Below are 16,689 nucleotides of genomic sequence, written 5' to 3' on the forward strand. Positions count from 1 at the left end.
ATTGTAATTATCAAGAACACAAAATAGTGATTTTATTACCAGAGTAAGCAGTAACAAAGTACAGTAAACCGTCATTTAAGACCGTGTCATAGCATCTATGATAAGCAGCATATTGGCTTAAACTAATGCACTATATGCCCCTAGGGAATGACAGGCTGAGAGACTGGGTTTTAACATCAGAATCTATCCATTAATCTTGACTTAAATATAATCTAGTCTGCAGTAAGAGGAAGAATGGTCATTCAATGAATTATCTGTTTGAAATATAGCAGGAGCATATTAACACAAACACATCGTAGAAAGTCTCAGTTTTGGTACCACTTACGTATTGTTGGTTTTACAAACCCTGAACTGCATTTCAACATGAAATTAAAAGCTAGTAAGACCAAATGGCTAGCAGTATCAGAAGAACAAATACCTCAACACTGTAACAGACTACTCATTAAATTTATTGGCTGTGTGGTTATAAGACTAATGACAATATTTACAAATACTCCACTTATCCATGTTTTAGTAATAGGCCACGGATGGGAAAACAAACAGTGAAGAAGACAGTGCTGAAGCCCTTATGCAGCCAGAACTCCTACTCCAACTTCCAGGGAGGATTTGTCTTACTAATGTGTCCAAGATGGGAATCGATGACCCTACAAGGTATGTTGTGCTAATTGTTTTGAAGCCCATTACAGCTGCTCCTGCTCCAGGCCCTCTGTGGAGCACTGCGCTAGCTGGCAGACAGAATGGCTCCCAAGCAGCTGCTTACCTGGCAGCACTGGCTTTGCTGGAGGCACGGGGCCAATGGGCCAAGGAACTCAAGTTTATTAAGGATGTTGCACGAAATGTGCCAATGAGAGATGTTACGGTGTTGCAGTCACCACTTCAGCTCACAAATAACCTGGTATAATACCAGCCAGGAGGAACTGCAGCCCCACATACTAAGTCCTGATTTTGGGAGAGGGATTGATCTGCACTCTGACGCTCAGTCTTAGATTAGTTTTAGCTCAAGTAGTTAAGGTTGATGAGTGGAAAAATACAGAAGCAAAACTAGCTCTTTGCTTTCCGAAATTAGCATGAATGCTTAAGCCCACTGTTCATACATTTAAATGCTTACATTTCTATCTTAAACGCTTTCTCTGCATATGTAGACATACTCATTGTTGAGTGAAACAGTAAGGAAAATGCCTTTCATGAAGACATTACTATGAACTGTAAAATTACCCAAATACGAAATTACATTAAGAATTGTCCAGCAAAAAGACTGCACATAAAAGACATGTATTAATTTGCAATTCCGCACTACATAGTAACAAAGAAAACTTATAAAATGAGAAATTTTGTCATTAATTTCAATCTGTACTTTATTAAACTATACAACTACAGCTTTTTTTTTTGTTTGTTTTTGTTTTATAGTTGAAGAGAATGTTTTACGCTGGGTTGCTGCAGTACCAACACGAGATAATCTACTTTTAAGTCTCTTCAGAAAGCAGGAAAGTTGATTTTAAAATCAATTTTTAAAACATAAAGGCAGGTTTCTTGTACTTAAATGAAGGAAACAAATACTAATTTCCAGTTACTTCCCTCTTTCTTTATTTTGAAGGGCAATTAGTAAAGCAGCCCCTTCGCCCTCCTCCCTAGTGCTGTCAAGCTGTTGAGAGCAGTCTGTAGCACTACAATGGCACTATTGTGAACACAGCCTGGGCTTCCTTCCCACAGAGAGTTAAATGGGCAGTTCCTGCTGCCCGTGATTGGTGTCCAGCGAAACAATACTTAAAAGCCAGGTTTTATCAGTTCCGCGCCAAAGAAGTGAAGCCAGGGAACCCAAGCCTTCATATCATGCTGAACCATATGCCAACCCTGCTGGCCCCAAAGGTTTATCACCAAGAATCAGGATCCATCATGTCCCCTGTGAAATTTCACTTCGCATACCTTCTGTGAAATGCATGGCTTTGCTGAAAACTGACCTTTTTCCACAATTGGCAAGAACAGATGGATGGTAACTATGGTTTGGCAAGCAGAAATTAGAAGATTTTCTAATAGCCTGCATTCTTCTGTGTTTGGGAGAAGCATTCAGAAGGAGATAGATATATTTGTGACTCACAGACCTATTCAGGTGCAGTTAATCAGCAATTAAACTATTTTCTCAATGTCTAGAAAGTATATTGAGATTAATTTGATTGGCCAGGCTATGATTAGGGCTCATATCCTTCGGACTACCATATGGTTATTCCAATTACTGTAATATTAACTTTTTAATCCTTGCTTTATGTTATTCTGTTTTTCTATTAAGTACGTGGCACATACAGAATAAACCATATACATACACCCTTTTTTGTTATATTTGTGAACTGAATATTGTTACATGAAGAATACTTCATCTCCAGCTATATATTTCTGTATACTGACAGGTATTAGATATAACCTTTTTTTCAGTAACTGAAATACAGACCTATAGGAGAACAAAGACAAGTAATGTGCTAGTTTCTATTAATCTCCTCATTTTTTGGTACCTAACATCTTCTAATCCCTCTGCTGGCACTGGAAAGCATGCCCCAACTGTTTTGATTACCATATATAGAATGACGCAGAAACAGTTTGCCAATACCTTATTCAGCTCACCCGAAAACATCATTCTATCTCACAGACAGTACCGTTTGTCAGCTTTGCTTGTTACAAACAATCTCCCATATTTCCCATCAATTTAAATACCAGAATTAACCATACATAATGCTATACACTTATTCTTTATATATGCACAGCTATTAGTATTTTAATATACAAACTTTTCAAGTTGTTTGCAAGTCATTTATCTGTTATTAGTGGTGAATTTATGACTAGAAAAGGATTAAATCAATACACAATACTGTCTTTTATGACATAAAAATAGGGCTTAAGCAGTTTAAAAATGTTTCTTTCTTTAAATCTTAAAATAAACCAGGAAAAATTGTTTAAGCCTCTCAGCTTTTATTCAGACTTCTGAGAGTTATCAAGGAAATCTGTATGAATTTTAACACCTTAAGGGGGCAAGAGTCTTAACATTGTAACAAAGGGCTTTTGTTATCGAAAATGTTTAATTAATTAATAAGGCTAAGTAGGTATTAACAAAAAACCTGTCATTTTGTGTTATGTACAAAGCAATCAACTCTGCATAAGACTGAATTGGTTTACCTTTTTCATTCCAGTTTAAGGACTCCCAGCCTCCTCTCAGCAAACTCTTGTTAAAGAGGTCTCTAAACATGTTTAAAACACAGTTTATAATGAAAGAGTGATTGCTCTACTAACTTCTAGATTACATCATACAACAATTTCCTGCCTTAAAAAGATGCAGTAACAAGTAAGAAATTCCCTCCCTCAAGCAACCTGTACTGACATATAGATATTCAGAAGTTCTAGAAGACTAATAAGGCACTTCACTGTTGTTCAGGGTAGCCCAGAATATCTTTGTATTCCAAAAGAGAAAGCCACTGGCATAAGCCTACCCATATTTTATAAAGAAACCAGTAGAACTAGTACCCCTGCTTCAGATGGGCAAATTCAATTTATGAAATAAGGCAAAAGAACCTAGAATATATTTTTCTCAACAGTACAAAAAGATTTGAGTGTCCTCCATAATTGTCTGCTACATCAACAGAGCACTCAGCTCTTTGTAAGTATAATTATTAGTAGAAAATTGCACTACTAGATTCAATCAGATTTGTCTCATTTGATATTTTGCCTTTTTTACCACTTTCAAGAGAGTCTCATGCATTTCATCAGCGAAGAGTAACTACTAAATAATGCTGTACTACTAATTAAAAATATGACAGCATGAGCCTTAAATATATAAGCTTACACTATTCCTCTTTTAACAGGTGCTCCCAGTATCCTAGTTCATACCTGCAGACAGCCCATAAGATGAGGTAGAGATAGAAGAGCTACCTAGGGTAGAGAAGACAGGTCCTGCAGGATTAGAAGCAGGGCAGTTACTGAAGAAAATATGTTTACCTGAAGATGAACAAATCCAGAACTGCTGCTAAAAAGCATGTACATGCATTTTGCAAAAAAACTCACAGGCTATATACATGAAAATATACTACATTACAACATAGCTTTCAAGCCTCACATTTCAATTTAGTCCTTATACTAAGAAGGCATGAAAACCAGTTGAAATGATGTGTATGTCTACATAAAAATGCAGTAAAACCAGCAGGTTGGTACATACACGTACAAGTATTTCTCCAGTAGTTATTTGAAGTGTCTATACGACAAACACTAAGGCAAGAGTTTAAAAACTTATCACAAATGTTCGTTCAATCACTTGTCTCTAGTGCCTAAATTCAAAGGCATTTAAAGTGATGCTTTGGAATTATTCATTGCAAAACAGTCCTATTCTTTCAACAGGTAACTAATAAATGATGGCTGAGAACAGGCTTGCACTACCCCTGAGGTCCAATTGTTACTCAGAACACTGCCTACTTTTGCTCCCTGGTGTTACATTTTAACTCTAATTGCCTGATCAAGCCAATAAATTGGACTCAGGGGACAAAAAACCACTATAAAAGTACCTACCCTGACAAAACCAGAGGTTGCAAGAAAATGCACTTCAAGCAGAAGTAAGGCAAGATGAGACAAGTGAAAGAGAGGTATCAAGCCTTGAAAGACAGTCATTAATATTGACAGATTACTGTAATTCTGCCTGTCAAGGTGATCGATTTAAGAAGCATATGCCAATCAATACTCTCCTCATTTACTGAGCAGCATTAGCTATATGGTTAGGTAAAACGTCCCTAAGACAGGATTTCAAACCATACTTAACGAGCATAAATGGCACAATTTATGCTTTGGAATCTTAGCTGTTTTTTCATTTGGCCTTTTTTTAATTGGGCAAAATTCAGTGTGATGCTACCTATACAAAAGTTACTTTAGATGATTCTATTACACTGCACTCATGTATACAATCCCTTTATGTGAGCTTTTGCAAACTGTACTAATTTGCTGTATAGCACATTAAAACACTAATCTCGAATACAACTTCTTGCTGCGTGTCTAGCTACATATTAGATAGAATACTTTAGGAGGGGAATACTGCATAAGAGATAGAGCATAATGGTGTCTGAATTGCACTACTTGCACCAAATGCACTATATGTGCAGACAGTTTGGAATAATAATAATACTCCACAATTCGTGTACAATGTTTAAAAAGTAATACAAGTTGTTTCACACTTGGAATTCTACCCCCACAAAGTTTCTAGCCGTTTTGTCATATGACATAAGTAATTTAGCAAACTGGATCACTGGAGGTGCTTCCCATGCTCAGTAAAAACCATCTTCATGTACCTCTTGCCATATGGTTAACATCTGCTGTTTATTCAGGGAATTCAAATAAAATTTTACACGAAGCCACTCTTCCTACTGTTCAAAATATTTAGTATTGAACCATTTCCTATACATGCTGGATTCTGAACTTGGAATATGACGAAGTGCTTGCTCTGAGGTGCAAGCGGTGAATAAAACTATTCCCTATCAGGAATTCCAATGGAATTTAGTAAATAGAGTATTTAACAATCTTCTAAATACTGGCCTCCTTATTCTACATCACAGTGAAAATGACTGCTCTCAACATTCAGTCCCATTATTACACCTTCAGTTATGAATCTCAGTATTCTTCCTAGCACTTGTGCAGCTGGAGTATATTGAGGAGATAAGCATGTACTTCTTATGATGACAAATACAGTGAGAAGAAAGATATCAGCTAAGAGATAAAGCAAGGGGTAGCAATGCTTCATTCGCAAGACAATACGTGTCTTTTCTGCGTCACCTGCTACTGTGTGCATGCATACCGCCTGTTGATGAGGGGGTACTGCTACAGGAAAGCCAGGCCACCAGAAGATAGTGAGGGACTGCAGAATCCCTGAAGAGTAAACTGAAGCAAATTCCACAAACCAATGCAGAAACTCCACCCAAAATGGAAACAGTCTCTTAATGCAGCTGCAGCAATGAAAATGTCAAGCATCAAGTTAATCCCATGCCTGACGTTTGCTAATAAATTTATTAAATTTTTATTCTTAAAATACTGCAAAATGCAGATGAAATCTTTAAAAATCATTAAAAAAAATCAAACCTTCAAAATGTTTTGGTGTCGAAGTTTGCTATAAGAAGTACCAAAATAATGTCACAGAAAGAGGAGGGTGATTGACAGAATATGTCAATCTCAGAAAGCTCCTTCAGACCATACAATAAATGCTCAAAGTCAGGGCAGACAATAAAAGGGAGATGAGCAGTATTTCCTGTATCCATGCAACCATTATTATACTATTCACACGTACTGCCCACTGCCACATTGTGATTAACAGACTAGCGCAATAAGGAAAAAGTTGCAATCAGGTTTCATGAAGAGGACTGAATATCCCTGCTGATTACAAATAGCAGCTGTTTTTTTCTGTCAGCTCTGCACTTAGAAAATGCACTAACTCAGAGGAAGGGTAAGCCCTCCCTGGAAGCAGGAAGGCCAAACTCAGTGCCACTTCACATTCTATACGCAAGCAAATCAACACAGTCCTATGTTTTCATTAAGAGTTTACCATGATCCATACTCACCACAAACGTGGTGACGTAAATATTTCTCAAATATAGATATTTGCAGACCTACATATCCTCATAACTCCACGCTGAGTCAAAAAGTGCCGACCAGCATTACACAGCACAGTGAAATGAAACAACATACCTGCAGGCATGAAGACATCTGTACACTGATGCTGACTTGGAAACTAATAGAGCTAATACAGAGTGTAGGGCTTGAAATGCATTCTGTTTGACAGAACTCTTGAGTATTTTTGTTCTCCAAAGATCCACGTTAAACTGAATTTCTACTAACTATCATTTAAGTTCCCAATAAACTCATGCTACTCCAGTATATTAGATACTTGTAGGTAAATAAACAAAAATTAATTTTGAGCCAATCACTTCAGAATTCTCTTACACTGACACTGGATGGTCCTGGACATGTGGGAAGCCTTGATTATCAGCTTCACTTTTCCAGTTGGGCCTCTGCTTTTAATACACCTTCTGAAAAACTGCTCTTCTGGTTTTTAACTCAGTCTTTGAACATTTTTTCACAACTCTGAGCCCTCTTTTTCTTTGCCCCAGCAACACTACAACACCAGAAAAGCCCACCTTGATCAATGAGTTTTGTCTTCTACAAGACACATTAAGTCTGGTGGGATCTCCAGAAAAGCTATTTGACCATAGACCATAAAACACTCCGTGCCTCAACACCCTTCAGTCCACAACAAACTTAACTGCTACAGTCACAGCTATAATACGCTGGAAGAAAAAAGCAGGAGACACTAAAGACAACCCTTGATGTCTCCAATTCCCTGCTACTGCAGGAACGTAAGTAGATTCAATTCTCAAACACTCCCAGTTAACAGACCATGCCCGTGTTACACGAAACACCCACCAGCCTTTGCCATTCCTATGTGAGGGAAATTCCTTTTGACCTCAAATCTGGCCAGCGGTTGAACACCAAGAGAATGTCCACGACATTTTTAATAAAGACTTTTTTAAACCACTGAGACCTAGGCCAGACTTTGAAGCGTAACTTCTTTTGCTCTTCTCCACTGACACAAGTGACTCCATCATAGACTAACTCAAGCCACGGAAGACTGTAGAGTTTTTCCTAATTTCATGCCAAGCAAACAGCTTTTAAAGAACTGCCCACACCCTCATTTTAAAGTAGTATACAAAGGACTGAATAAGATACTCCAAGCCAGGTGGAAAAAGAATTCTACCAACTACTTAACAAAGCTGCCCTTTAACACCAGTGCCCAATTAACTGGTGCTTCATGAGCTTACCAAGTAATGATATGAAACCCACCAATCAATGCTGTCTCATATTAAATATATGTAATGCTTTTGAGTTATCATGCTAAACACAGCAGGAGACAAATATCAGAAATACCATCATTTTAACGAAGGCCACGTTATGTCATAGAGGACATGCAGTGCTTTGATGCATATAAAAAGTACAATTTGGAGACCTGAATTAAAAGTGAACATGCAACACAAAGCTCTTGGGAACCGGCCAATTCCTAGACAATGAGCTGGCAAGTGATATCCAAGGAATTTATTACAGTGTCCATATTCCATAAGGAAGTTTAAACATACAAGTCTGTGAGGTTTGTTGGTTCTGAAAGTTTGTTATTTCAAAGTAAATTGTTTCTCAATTGCTCATCACTATATATCAACATAATGCTTATAAGTCATCACTTTTCATGGTATAATGATGCTAATACATTTTAAATTACTTGATTAAGCCATTTGAGTAATGACAAAAAGATCGGACCTTTCCAAACATAAAAATACAATGAATCAAGATGTCATCTACAGAAAAGGCAAAAACGTCATTTAATGTGATCACATCAAACATTATCCATCATTCATCTGTAAATCCACTCCTTCATATCTTATCCAAGACTCTGAATATTAACAGTCAGCCTTAGAAAAAACAGGGTATTTTGTCTATCGTATGACAAACACAAGTATCTACAGCTTGGGTGGAAATTAGGCACAGAGTTTCTTTTGGATCAAAATTTTAAAACTTACCTTTCAATATATGAAATCAAAAACTAGTATGTTGTTGTTGATTTAACTAATAGGCATATAGCAGAACTCCATCCTAAGAAGGGGAGAGGAATAAGGACTGACTTACCTTATGTTTTTTTAATTTCTGGTTGGTATTTCTATTCTTCCAAGAGCAGTTCTTTCAAAAAACTACAATTCCAGTTCCAACAAAAAACTCTAAGATAATATTTTCTGACATCCTTATAAAGACACTAATACAATTTTGACAACAACTTTGTATTTTGATCTGAATAACAAAATTTGTATGACAAAAAAGCAAAAAACATCTCATCTTGAGGGAAAACAGCATTAATATCCTTCTTGGGACTAGAAAAGCAAACTAAGTCACGCTAGTAGTGGATAAATACTAAATATTTTTAAGGAAAGAAAGATTACTGAAACCATGACATTGCTATTTTACAAAGCCTACTCACAAAATAGTCATTAAAATAATTTTGTTCAACAAGAAATGGTAAGTACAGGTTATAAAATATTAGAATCAGGTGATTTGCCAGCAGTGAATCTATTCTACACTTAGTTAAAAAAATCTGGTCTTCATCTGAATTGTCTTCTATGAGTTTAAGTTTCTTAGAGGCACCATCACCATAAAAAACCTGAAAGTATTTTCCTTAAGCTGACAAAGATATGGCAGAAAACATGAAGATCATATCTATTTCAAGGGAATGTATATTCCTTGGAAACCATTTGAGTGAAAGGATACAAGTTTTGGTATAATGGGATTAATGATTTCAATGCACGGCTTGCATTTATAGCTGTTGCACGGACCATAATTGGAAGAATTTTTCCATTCACAATAGCACCATCAAAGAGTGGACCAAAAAATGGAACCTGAATAAAAATTTAAGAAATTCAATATAAAGCAAGAACTTATCTATAACAATTAGCAATCAACACTGACAATAGAGCACTCAAATATATCAGTTTTTTTCTTCTCATTGCTAGATAATCAAACCAGTTGTTGTGCTCCATGACAGACCTTTTCTCTCATGGAAATATATAGCCATATAACTGCTTGATATCCTTGGTAACAGATAACACAGCATTTGAAGCAAATTAAGCAACTGTTTGAATACCATGTCTCATCAAAGCTTATTTCCAACATTTGCTGCCAAAATCCTAGGAACAGTCATGCATACGATGTTTGAAGTTGAAAGGCTAGATGACAATATTGTAGGTGGTAGTAAGCAAAAAGAATAATTACTCAAACTTTAAGATAATATTTATCATAGCTTTAGATACAACATGTCCATAAGGATCAACTCAGTGTGCAACTGGCATAAAATTACTGGTGGCCCAAACCTCACCTTCCAGTTTCGTTTCTTCTTCTATCTGTTCTTCTTCCTTTCTATGTTCTCTATACAAATAGATTGTAAGCCCTTTGCAACAGCAATCTGTGGTGAGAATTTGGCTTCTTTGGACCCTAAGTATAACACCTTATTTGTGCAATCTGCAGGAAACCTTTACGTTCAGTATAGGTAGCAACCAAAAGGTTTACAGAACAGATGGAGCTTATGTTTTGGCATTATGTATTTCTCTAATCAATCATTGTTTTGCAATTAAAAAAAAAAAACAAAACTAAAAATTTCTTCAGAATTTTCATTTTCTGTACATGTGAATAAAGTTCTGAAGCTGCTAGCAAAAAGCATGTGAAGAAGAGCAAATTTGTGCATCTGGTCAGCAAACAGAGCAGAGTGTACATTAAATATTCTTCCTACTAAGATTAAACCACGGGTGCACAAGGAATTAGATCCTGTATTATTTTTGTCATCATTAATTTAATGTAGTTTTGGGAATACTGAAATCTGATTGAAGGCATTTTCCTCACGTACAAGGGCCTCTTGTTGGACTAACAACAATCCCTGCTCTCAGTGTTCTTTTTCCTTCTTAGCCTGCATCCCCGCAATAATGCAACTCTTTGTACTTAAAAGTACTCAGAGAAAGAATATACTTATTAATTAAAAACATAAGTAACTCAGTAATAACAAAACCATGTACTGGGCATCATTTCATGCCTAACAGTATATAGAGGCAGTCATACAGAGGGAATCCTATTTCTGTCATATGGTATTTATTAATATCAGTGCTTCTAGAAATAATTTTAATATTTAAAGTATAGAAATTCATGGCAAGTGGCATCACACAGAAATTATGCAGTACAAACACTCACGACCACTTTTACTCAGTGTTCACTACCCTAAACCACTGTTTACGAGGCCAGTAAAGACATCCGAGTCATTAGAAAGAGTGTGTGTTCACATGCCTAAAAGTTGAATTGTCATGCTTTGTAGAATTAATCTCCGAATTGTTGCATGGAGGCCAGTGACAAGTGGGGTTCCCCAGGGCTCAGTGCTGGGTCCAGCCCTGTTCAATGTCTTTCCCAATGACCTGGATGAAGGTATTGAGTGCACCCTTAGCAAGTTTGCAGACGACACTAAGCTGGGTGGAAGTGTTGATCTGCTGGAGGGTAGGGAGGCTCTGCAAAGGGATCTGAACAGGCTGGACCGCTGGGCTGAGTCCAATGGCATGAGGTTTAACAAGGTCAAATGCCGGGTCCTGCACTTGGGGCACAACAACCCTCTGCAGCGCTACAGACTAGGAGAAGTCTGTCTAGAAAGCTGCCTGGAGGAGAGGGACCTGGGGGTGCTGGTCAACAGCCGACTGAACATGAGCCAGCAGTGTGCCCAGGTGGCCAAGAAGGCCAATGGCATCTTGGCTTGGATCAGAAACGGCGTGACCAGCAGGTCCAGGGAGGTTATTCTGCCTCTGTACTCGGCACTGGTGAGACCGCTCCTCAAATCCTGTGTTCAGTTCTGGGCCCTTCACGACAAGAAGGATGTTGAGGCTCTGGAGCGAGTCCAGAGAAGAGCAACAAAGCTGGTGAAGGGGCTGGAGAACAAGCCTTATGAGGAATGGCTGAGAGAGCTGGGGTTGTTTAGCCTGGAGAAGAGGAGGCTGAGGGGAGACCTCATTGCTCTCTACAACTACCTGAAAGGAGGTTGTAGAGAGGAGGGTGCTGGCCTCTTCTCCCAAGTGACAGGGGACAGGACAAGAGGGAATGGCCTCAAGCTCTGCCAGGGGAGGTTTAGGCTGGACATTAGGAAAAAATTCTTCACAGAAAGGGTCATTGGGCACTGGAACAGGCTGCCCAGGGAGGTGGTTGAGTCCCCTTCCCTGGAGGTGTTTAAGGCACGGGTGGATGAGGTGCTAAGGGGCATGGTTTAGTGTTTGATAGGAAGGGTTGGACTCGATGATCCGGTGGGTCTCTTCGAACCTGGTTATTCTATGATTCTATGAAGTCAAGAAGAAAGTTAAAACTAGCTTTGAGAATAAGAAATGGTAATATGACACAAATGAAGAAAGCTGGAGCACATTATTATTCAACTCACACAGTCATGTATTAAATTTGATAGAGAAGTTCACCAAGTTTATCTTAATATTTACAAGATTACACAGAATATTCTAGATTTATTACCAGTTTAGGATGTTAGGAGATACACTTGACAGGATGACGTCTTTGCAATTTCAAGTTACTCATTTTACTATGCCTCATACTCACTGAGCTTTTCCTCTTCCTCCTACCACCACTGCAATTGTCAATGCTAAAGACATTTCCCTGTTGGATTGATCTATTATATAAAAACCTCAGTCTTTAAACAAAACTCAGTCCATATTAAACATGCAAAGGAAATACAAAAGAAAAACCCTTACCTCAGGCTTTTTCATGATCTGGATACTGAACATATGGTTTTTCATGGGATAGATAACTATAAGAACATCACCAAATTCTGTTGGAATTATTCCTCTTCTATAATCTCGAGTATGCTCTGACCACACAATGTGTACTTCATCATTTCCTAAGTGTCTTAGCTGGAAAAGCAGGGATAAAAGCCCATCAGATTAAATATATTCTACAGCCATACAGCTTTACTAAATGTTCATATTTCAAAAGGACAAGCCTACTAAAAGAAAACACTACAGAAAAATGAAAGAACCAAATTACACTACAATTCTCTTACAATTTCAGTGACAGTATTAGTTTGCAGTGTTTGTTTGTGCTATAGATCTGTTTATACATTGGTGCCAATGTCTATTAAAATTAACAGATATGTCAATATGTTTTCAACTGAAAGTTAAAATTTTGTAGATGTTATCTGAAGAATGCAGAATGGTTCAATCTGATTTACTAAAATGCTTTCAAGAATGGCATCACCGAGTGGCAGCTAAGTACTAAATCCGACAAGAATTTTCTAATTATATGAATGAACATCTGCTTAAAAGTTATATATCCAAGTAGTCTTCAGTGTCATCATTGTAGTAAATTCCAAACTGTCTACTACAAACAAAATGCTTTTGAAGGAGAACACCTACTGCATTTTCCACAGTCCCTACATTAACTAAACTAAAAGTTAATTTCCCATGAAACCTCTTTAATTTTTTACAAATAACTCACTCTGCCCCCACCCCCCCAAAAAAAAAACCCAACCCAAAATGGCTCTTGATTTGGCTCAGAATAGCCAAACTGGTTCCTCAAAATCCATGCCATATCCTCAATTGCAATCATATACTCAGATTAAAGAATATCTTGAACATTTTGGAATTATCTGCACTGAAGCTCCAGAATGCTCCTTCTGCCAAACACTACCATCTGATAAACAAACGTCAACATTGTGGAAAGAGACTTTACATACACTCATAAAATATATTTTAGACTATTAAACATGAGTTTCTTTCCAGTAAGGGCTATTTCTTAAGATTCATGCTGGAATCTCTTTTTTCCCCTCCTTGCTCATCAGCTGTAATAGCTGACAATTGTTTTTACCCATAGTTTTCAGTTTGTTTGCACAGCTTTAGGCAGATAGAATTTGTCAAACAATTGCCTTGCCGTTATTCAAAGGATAGCACTGTGAACTGCTGTTAACAGGTAACATACAGATAGTAATCTGAACACTTACAAGAAGTTATTGTATATAAAAAAGCCACAATTTTCTGTATTCATTCTCAGAACATAACTGTGCTTTAAATAAAGGCAAAACATATACACAGGCATCAGAGAAATTTCATTGCAAGTATTCACTTGTTTATATTACAAAACCCCCTGGAATGCTGTCTCCTTCTTATCTGAGGCCTTTTACCGATCGTCAGCAGCTGAATTTAAAAAAAAAAAAAAAAAAAGCCGCCTCTGCTCATCTCTGTTGGCTTTAAATTATAACAGACTAAAAACCAATCTGGTTCTGGTGGTTTTTTTACAATACAAGAGAAGAAATTTCTTCAGTGGGCAAAGTACAGATGGCATCAAGACTCTACATCTTGTCTGATGATCAACAGATCACTTATTTTGCCCGGATCAGATCACACATCTGATTTCCAATGACTACTGTCTTTTGAAGTGAGCTGTTCTTGCCTCTTTTGCAGGTGGCTGAATTATTTTGAACACCACTTAGGGATGTTCTTGTGCCAACAGCAAACCCAGCCCACCCAAAATTGCTTATAACAACATTCACTGCACTGAGTTTTATTTGACGAGATTAGAACAAAACCAGGCAGCAACTGGAATGATTGATATGCAACATGCAAACACCAGCTGCAGAAACCTTGGATGACACTTAGCAGTGACAAATGTCATAAAAGACAACTAACTGTGGAATTGTTTTGAGGGCCTGAACCTCTCCTACCTTTCAAGGTGAAGTGATAGTCAAACTATTGGTTGAAATATGACGATGACAGAAGGGCATAAGGGACTAGTGGGGCAGCATTTAGAAGCAAGTGAAAAGCTCAGAAATGATGAGATTGCCTAATCAAGGAGAAGGCCAGAGGAAAATCAGTTTACATATGAAATCTTGTGGAACATGAAAAAACTACGTGAACGTAGATTGAAGGATGGCCACACTGCACCATTCCTAATTCAGCAATATTGAACTACTTACTAGAAGAGCCAGCCCTCCTTTAATAACTATCCTTGGACTCAAGGAATACGAAGTCATACACTCTTAGAAATAAGGGACAGCAACAGTGTAGCAGCCAAATAAATGGCTTTAAAATCCAAAACATATAGAGAGTTTAGACAGTGCAGCTTCTTGAGGGCATCACTCCTCTGAATTTCTTTAACCGAAGGTTGTCCCTGCGTACCTGTTACTGATACCTACAGCTAATCAGACAGGACCTGAGTTAGACTGACAGATTTTAGTGTGATAAAAGCATATTGTTTGGTTATTTCAGGAGAAGGACTACTGACAAGGGACATGTATTTCTGGATGTCAAGTCTACTGAAGCTATTAGTGATTTTTCTATCCAACTCCAAAGTTTGCTTTATACACTCACAGAGGTATGAAGATACCTTCCAGGCTAAAAGTACTAACTTCTTCAGAGGAAATGGGAAATGAATCACATTATTCCAATGTGTTCCGAGTCCTGTTAGGTGTGTTTCACCTGATAGTTACTACCGAGAATGAATTAACAAGGATGCAGTTTGAGTAAAGTGTAGAATGGCAACTCTGTGACATATAACAGAATGAGTCAAAAACAGATGGTGCGAGTAGGTGGGTGATGGTATAGAGTAGTGGTTTTTAATAAGACAAAGTACTCAAGATAAAAACTATGATCAATGCCTTGTTTCCACTATAAGAAGTAGAAGACTGAAAAAAAAAATAGACAAACTAACAAGATTGGGTGTTGCTGATTTCATCTTTAGCTCTGAAGAAGAATTAAATTCTGGATAAGTCATTTGATTCCTTTTTCAAGAGTAGATCAGGAGAAGTTCTAATGCTAAGGTAGTGTTCCTTATTGCTTCTTTCAGATGTCCTCACCTTGGTCAGCAAGCAAGGCTTATAAGAAATCTTGAATAGTTGTAACTTGACTCATCAACAACACTTGCTTCATGGAGGAAATCCAATACCTGAAACTGTCTTGAAAAGCTTTCCAAGGTCTGTTAGGTTTTGCATAAACTTTTTATAAAGAAGAATTTCAGTTTTGCTTCTTCATTTTTCAGTTCCCTATTGAAGGACCTTGAAATTGAGCAGTGCTCCACGAGAAAGCTCTCCTGCAAACACAGCAAACAGTTGGAGAATCCATCATTCACTGTAATTATTACACCACAGGAGAGCCAGAGACTGATCTCTTTCAACACTAATCTGGATTCTTTGTCTTTGTTTTGAATTGGAAGCATCCCAGAATTCAGTGTCCTGGACACAACTGGTACAATGATACTACGCTACAGCCACCTCTGCTCATTGAAGCCTAAAGGACGGTCAGCAACATCATTTTCCAAGAATAAGGTGTGGTCCCAATGCTACCTGACAGAATTAGATTATGTGCATATTGAATGTACACGTACAGAGACTGAAATCTGTGTTGATGGTTACTGAAAACTCAGACCAGTTGTGTAAGCCACTAAATCTTCACACTCAAGCAAAATAAACTGCAAATCCTTATTAGAGATGTAAGGCACAGCAATAACATAAATAATGAAAACCTCTAAAATAATTTTATACTTCAGCTAACTGGTAATACACTATAGCTGAAAAACCTGGAACTACAAGTTACATACCAATATTCTAAAATGCTAACAGCTGCACAAGCGTAGATCGAACTGCCTTAGAGATTTTATTACCTATGGATTAGGCAAGAGACAAAATGGAGATGGAGAAATGCAAATAAATTATAAAAAGACATTAAAGAGTAGAAAAAAAAAGTCTTTTATAGCAGTGTTCTTCAAAAATTAAATTCAAAGATTAGATTGAAAGGAAGGTTCACCAATCAAAGCAACAGTTTAGGCCACAGCAGATAAATTTTAACTGTGTGTATGGAAAGGCTATGTTGCAAGAAATGTTATGTGGGAAAAAGAACAGTGTAAGTACAGACTGAATGTAAGAATCTAGAAAGTGAACCAAATTAAAGATGATTTCAGGCTATAGCACAAGTGACAAGCACAATGTTCATGTTATCTGTGGTGATCCAGATAGGTGGCAATGAGGAAGAGATTATGAGCTCTGTTTTAGCCTTTTTGAACCTGAGCTGTCGGGAAGAGAGCCTTGAGGAGATGTCAGAGACAAACAAGATTTTTTCAGGCTTGCTT

General features: G+C 37.5%; 1 protein-coding gene across 3 annotated transcripts in view; it reads right to left on the bottom strand.

Moving 5' to 3' along the window:
- RALGAPA1 (Ral GTPase activating protein catalytic subunit alpha 1) overlaps positions 1–16,689 on the bottom strand; it is a 125,081-nt gene that overhangs the window by 19,326 nt on the left and 89,066 nt on the right. For all 3 annotated transcript variants that reach the window (XM_069858451.1, XM_069858453.1, XM_069858454.1), the window contains 2 exons: positions 12,327–12,485; positions 9,319–9,446 (listed from right to left, as the gene is read on the bottom strand). In XM_069858451.1, coding sequence (XP_069714552.1) covers positions 9,319–9,446; positions 12,327–12,485 — 287 coding nt within the window. The remainder of the gene's footprint in view (positions 1–9,318; positions 9,447–12,326; positions 12,486–16,689) is intronic.

Source organism: Phaenicophaeus curvirostris, chromosome 5, assembly GCF_032191515.1.
Source record: "Phaenicophaeus curvirostris isolate KB17595 chromosome 5, BPBGC_Pcur_1.0, whole genome shotgun sequence".
Lineage (NCBI taxonomy): Eukaryota > Metazoa > Chordata > Aves > Cuculiformes > Cuculidae > Phaenicophaeus > Phaenicophaeus curvirostris.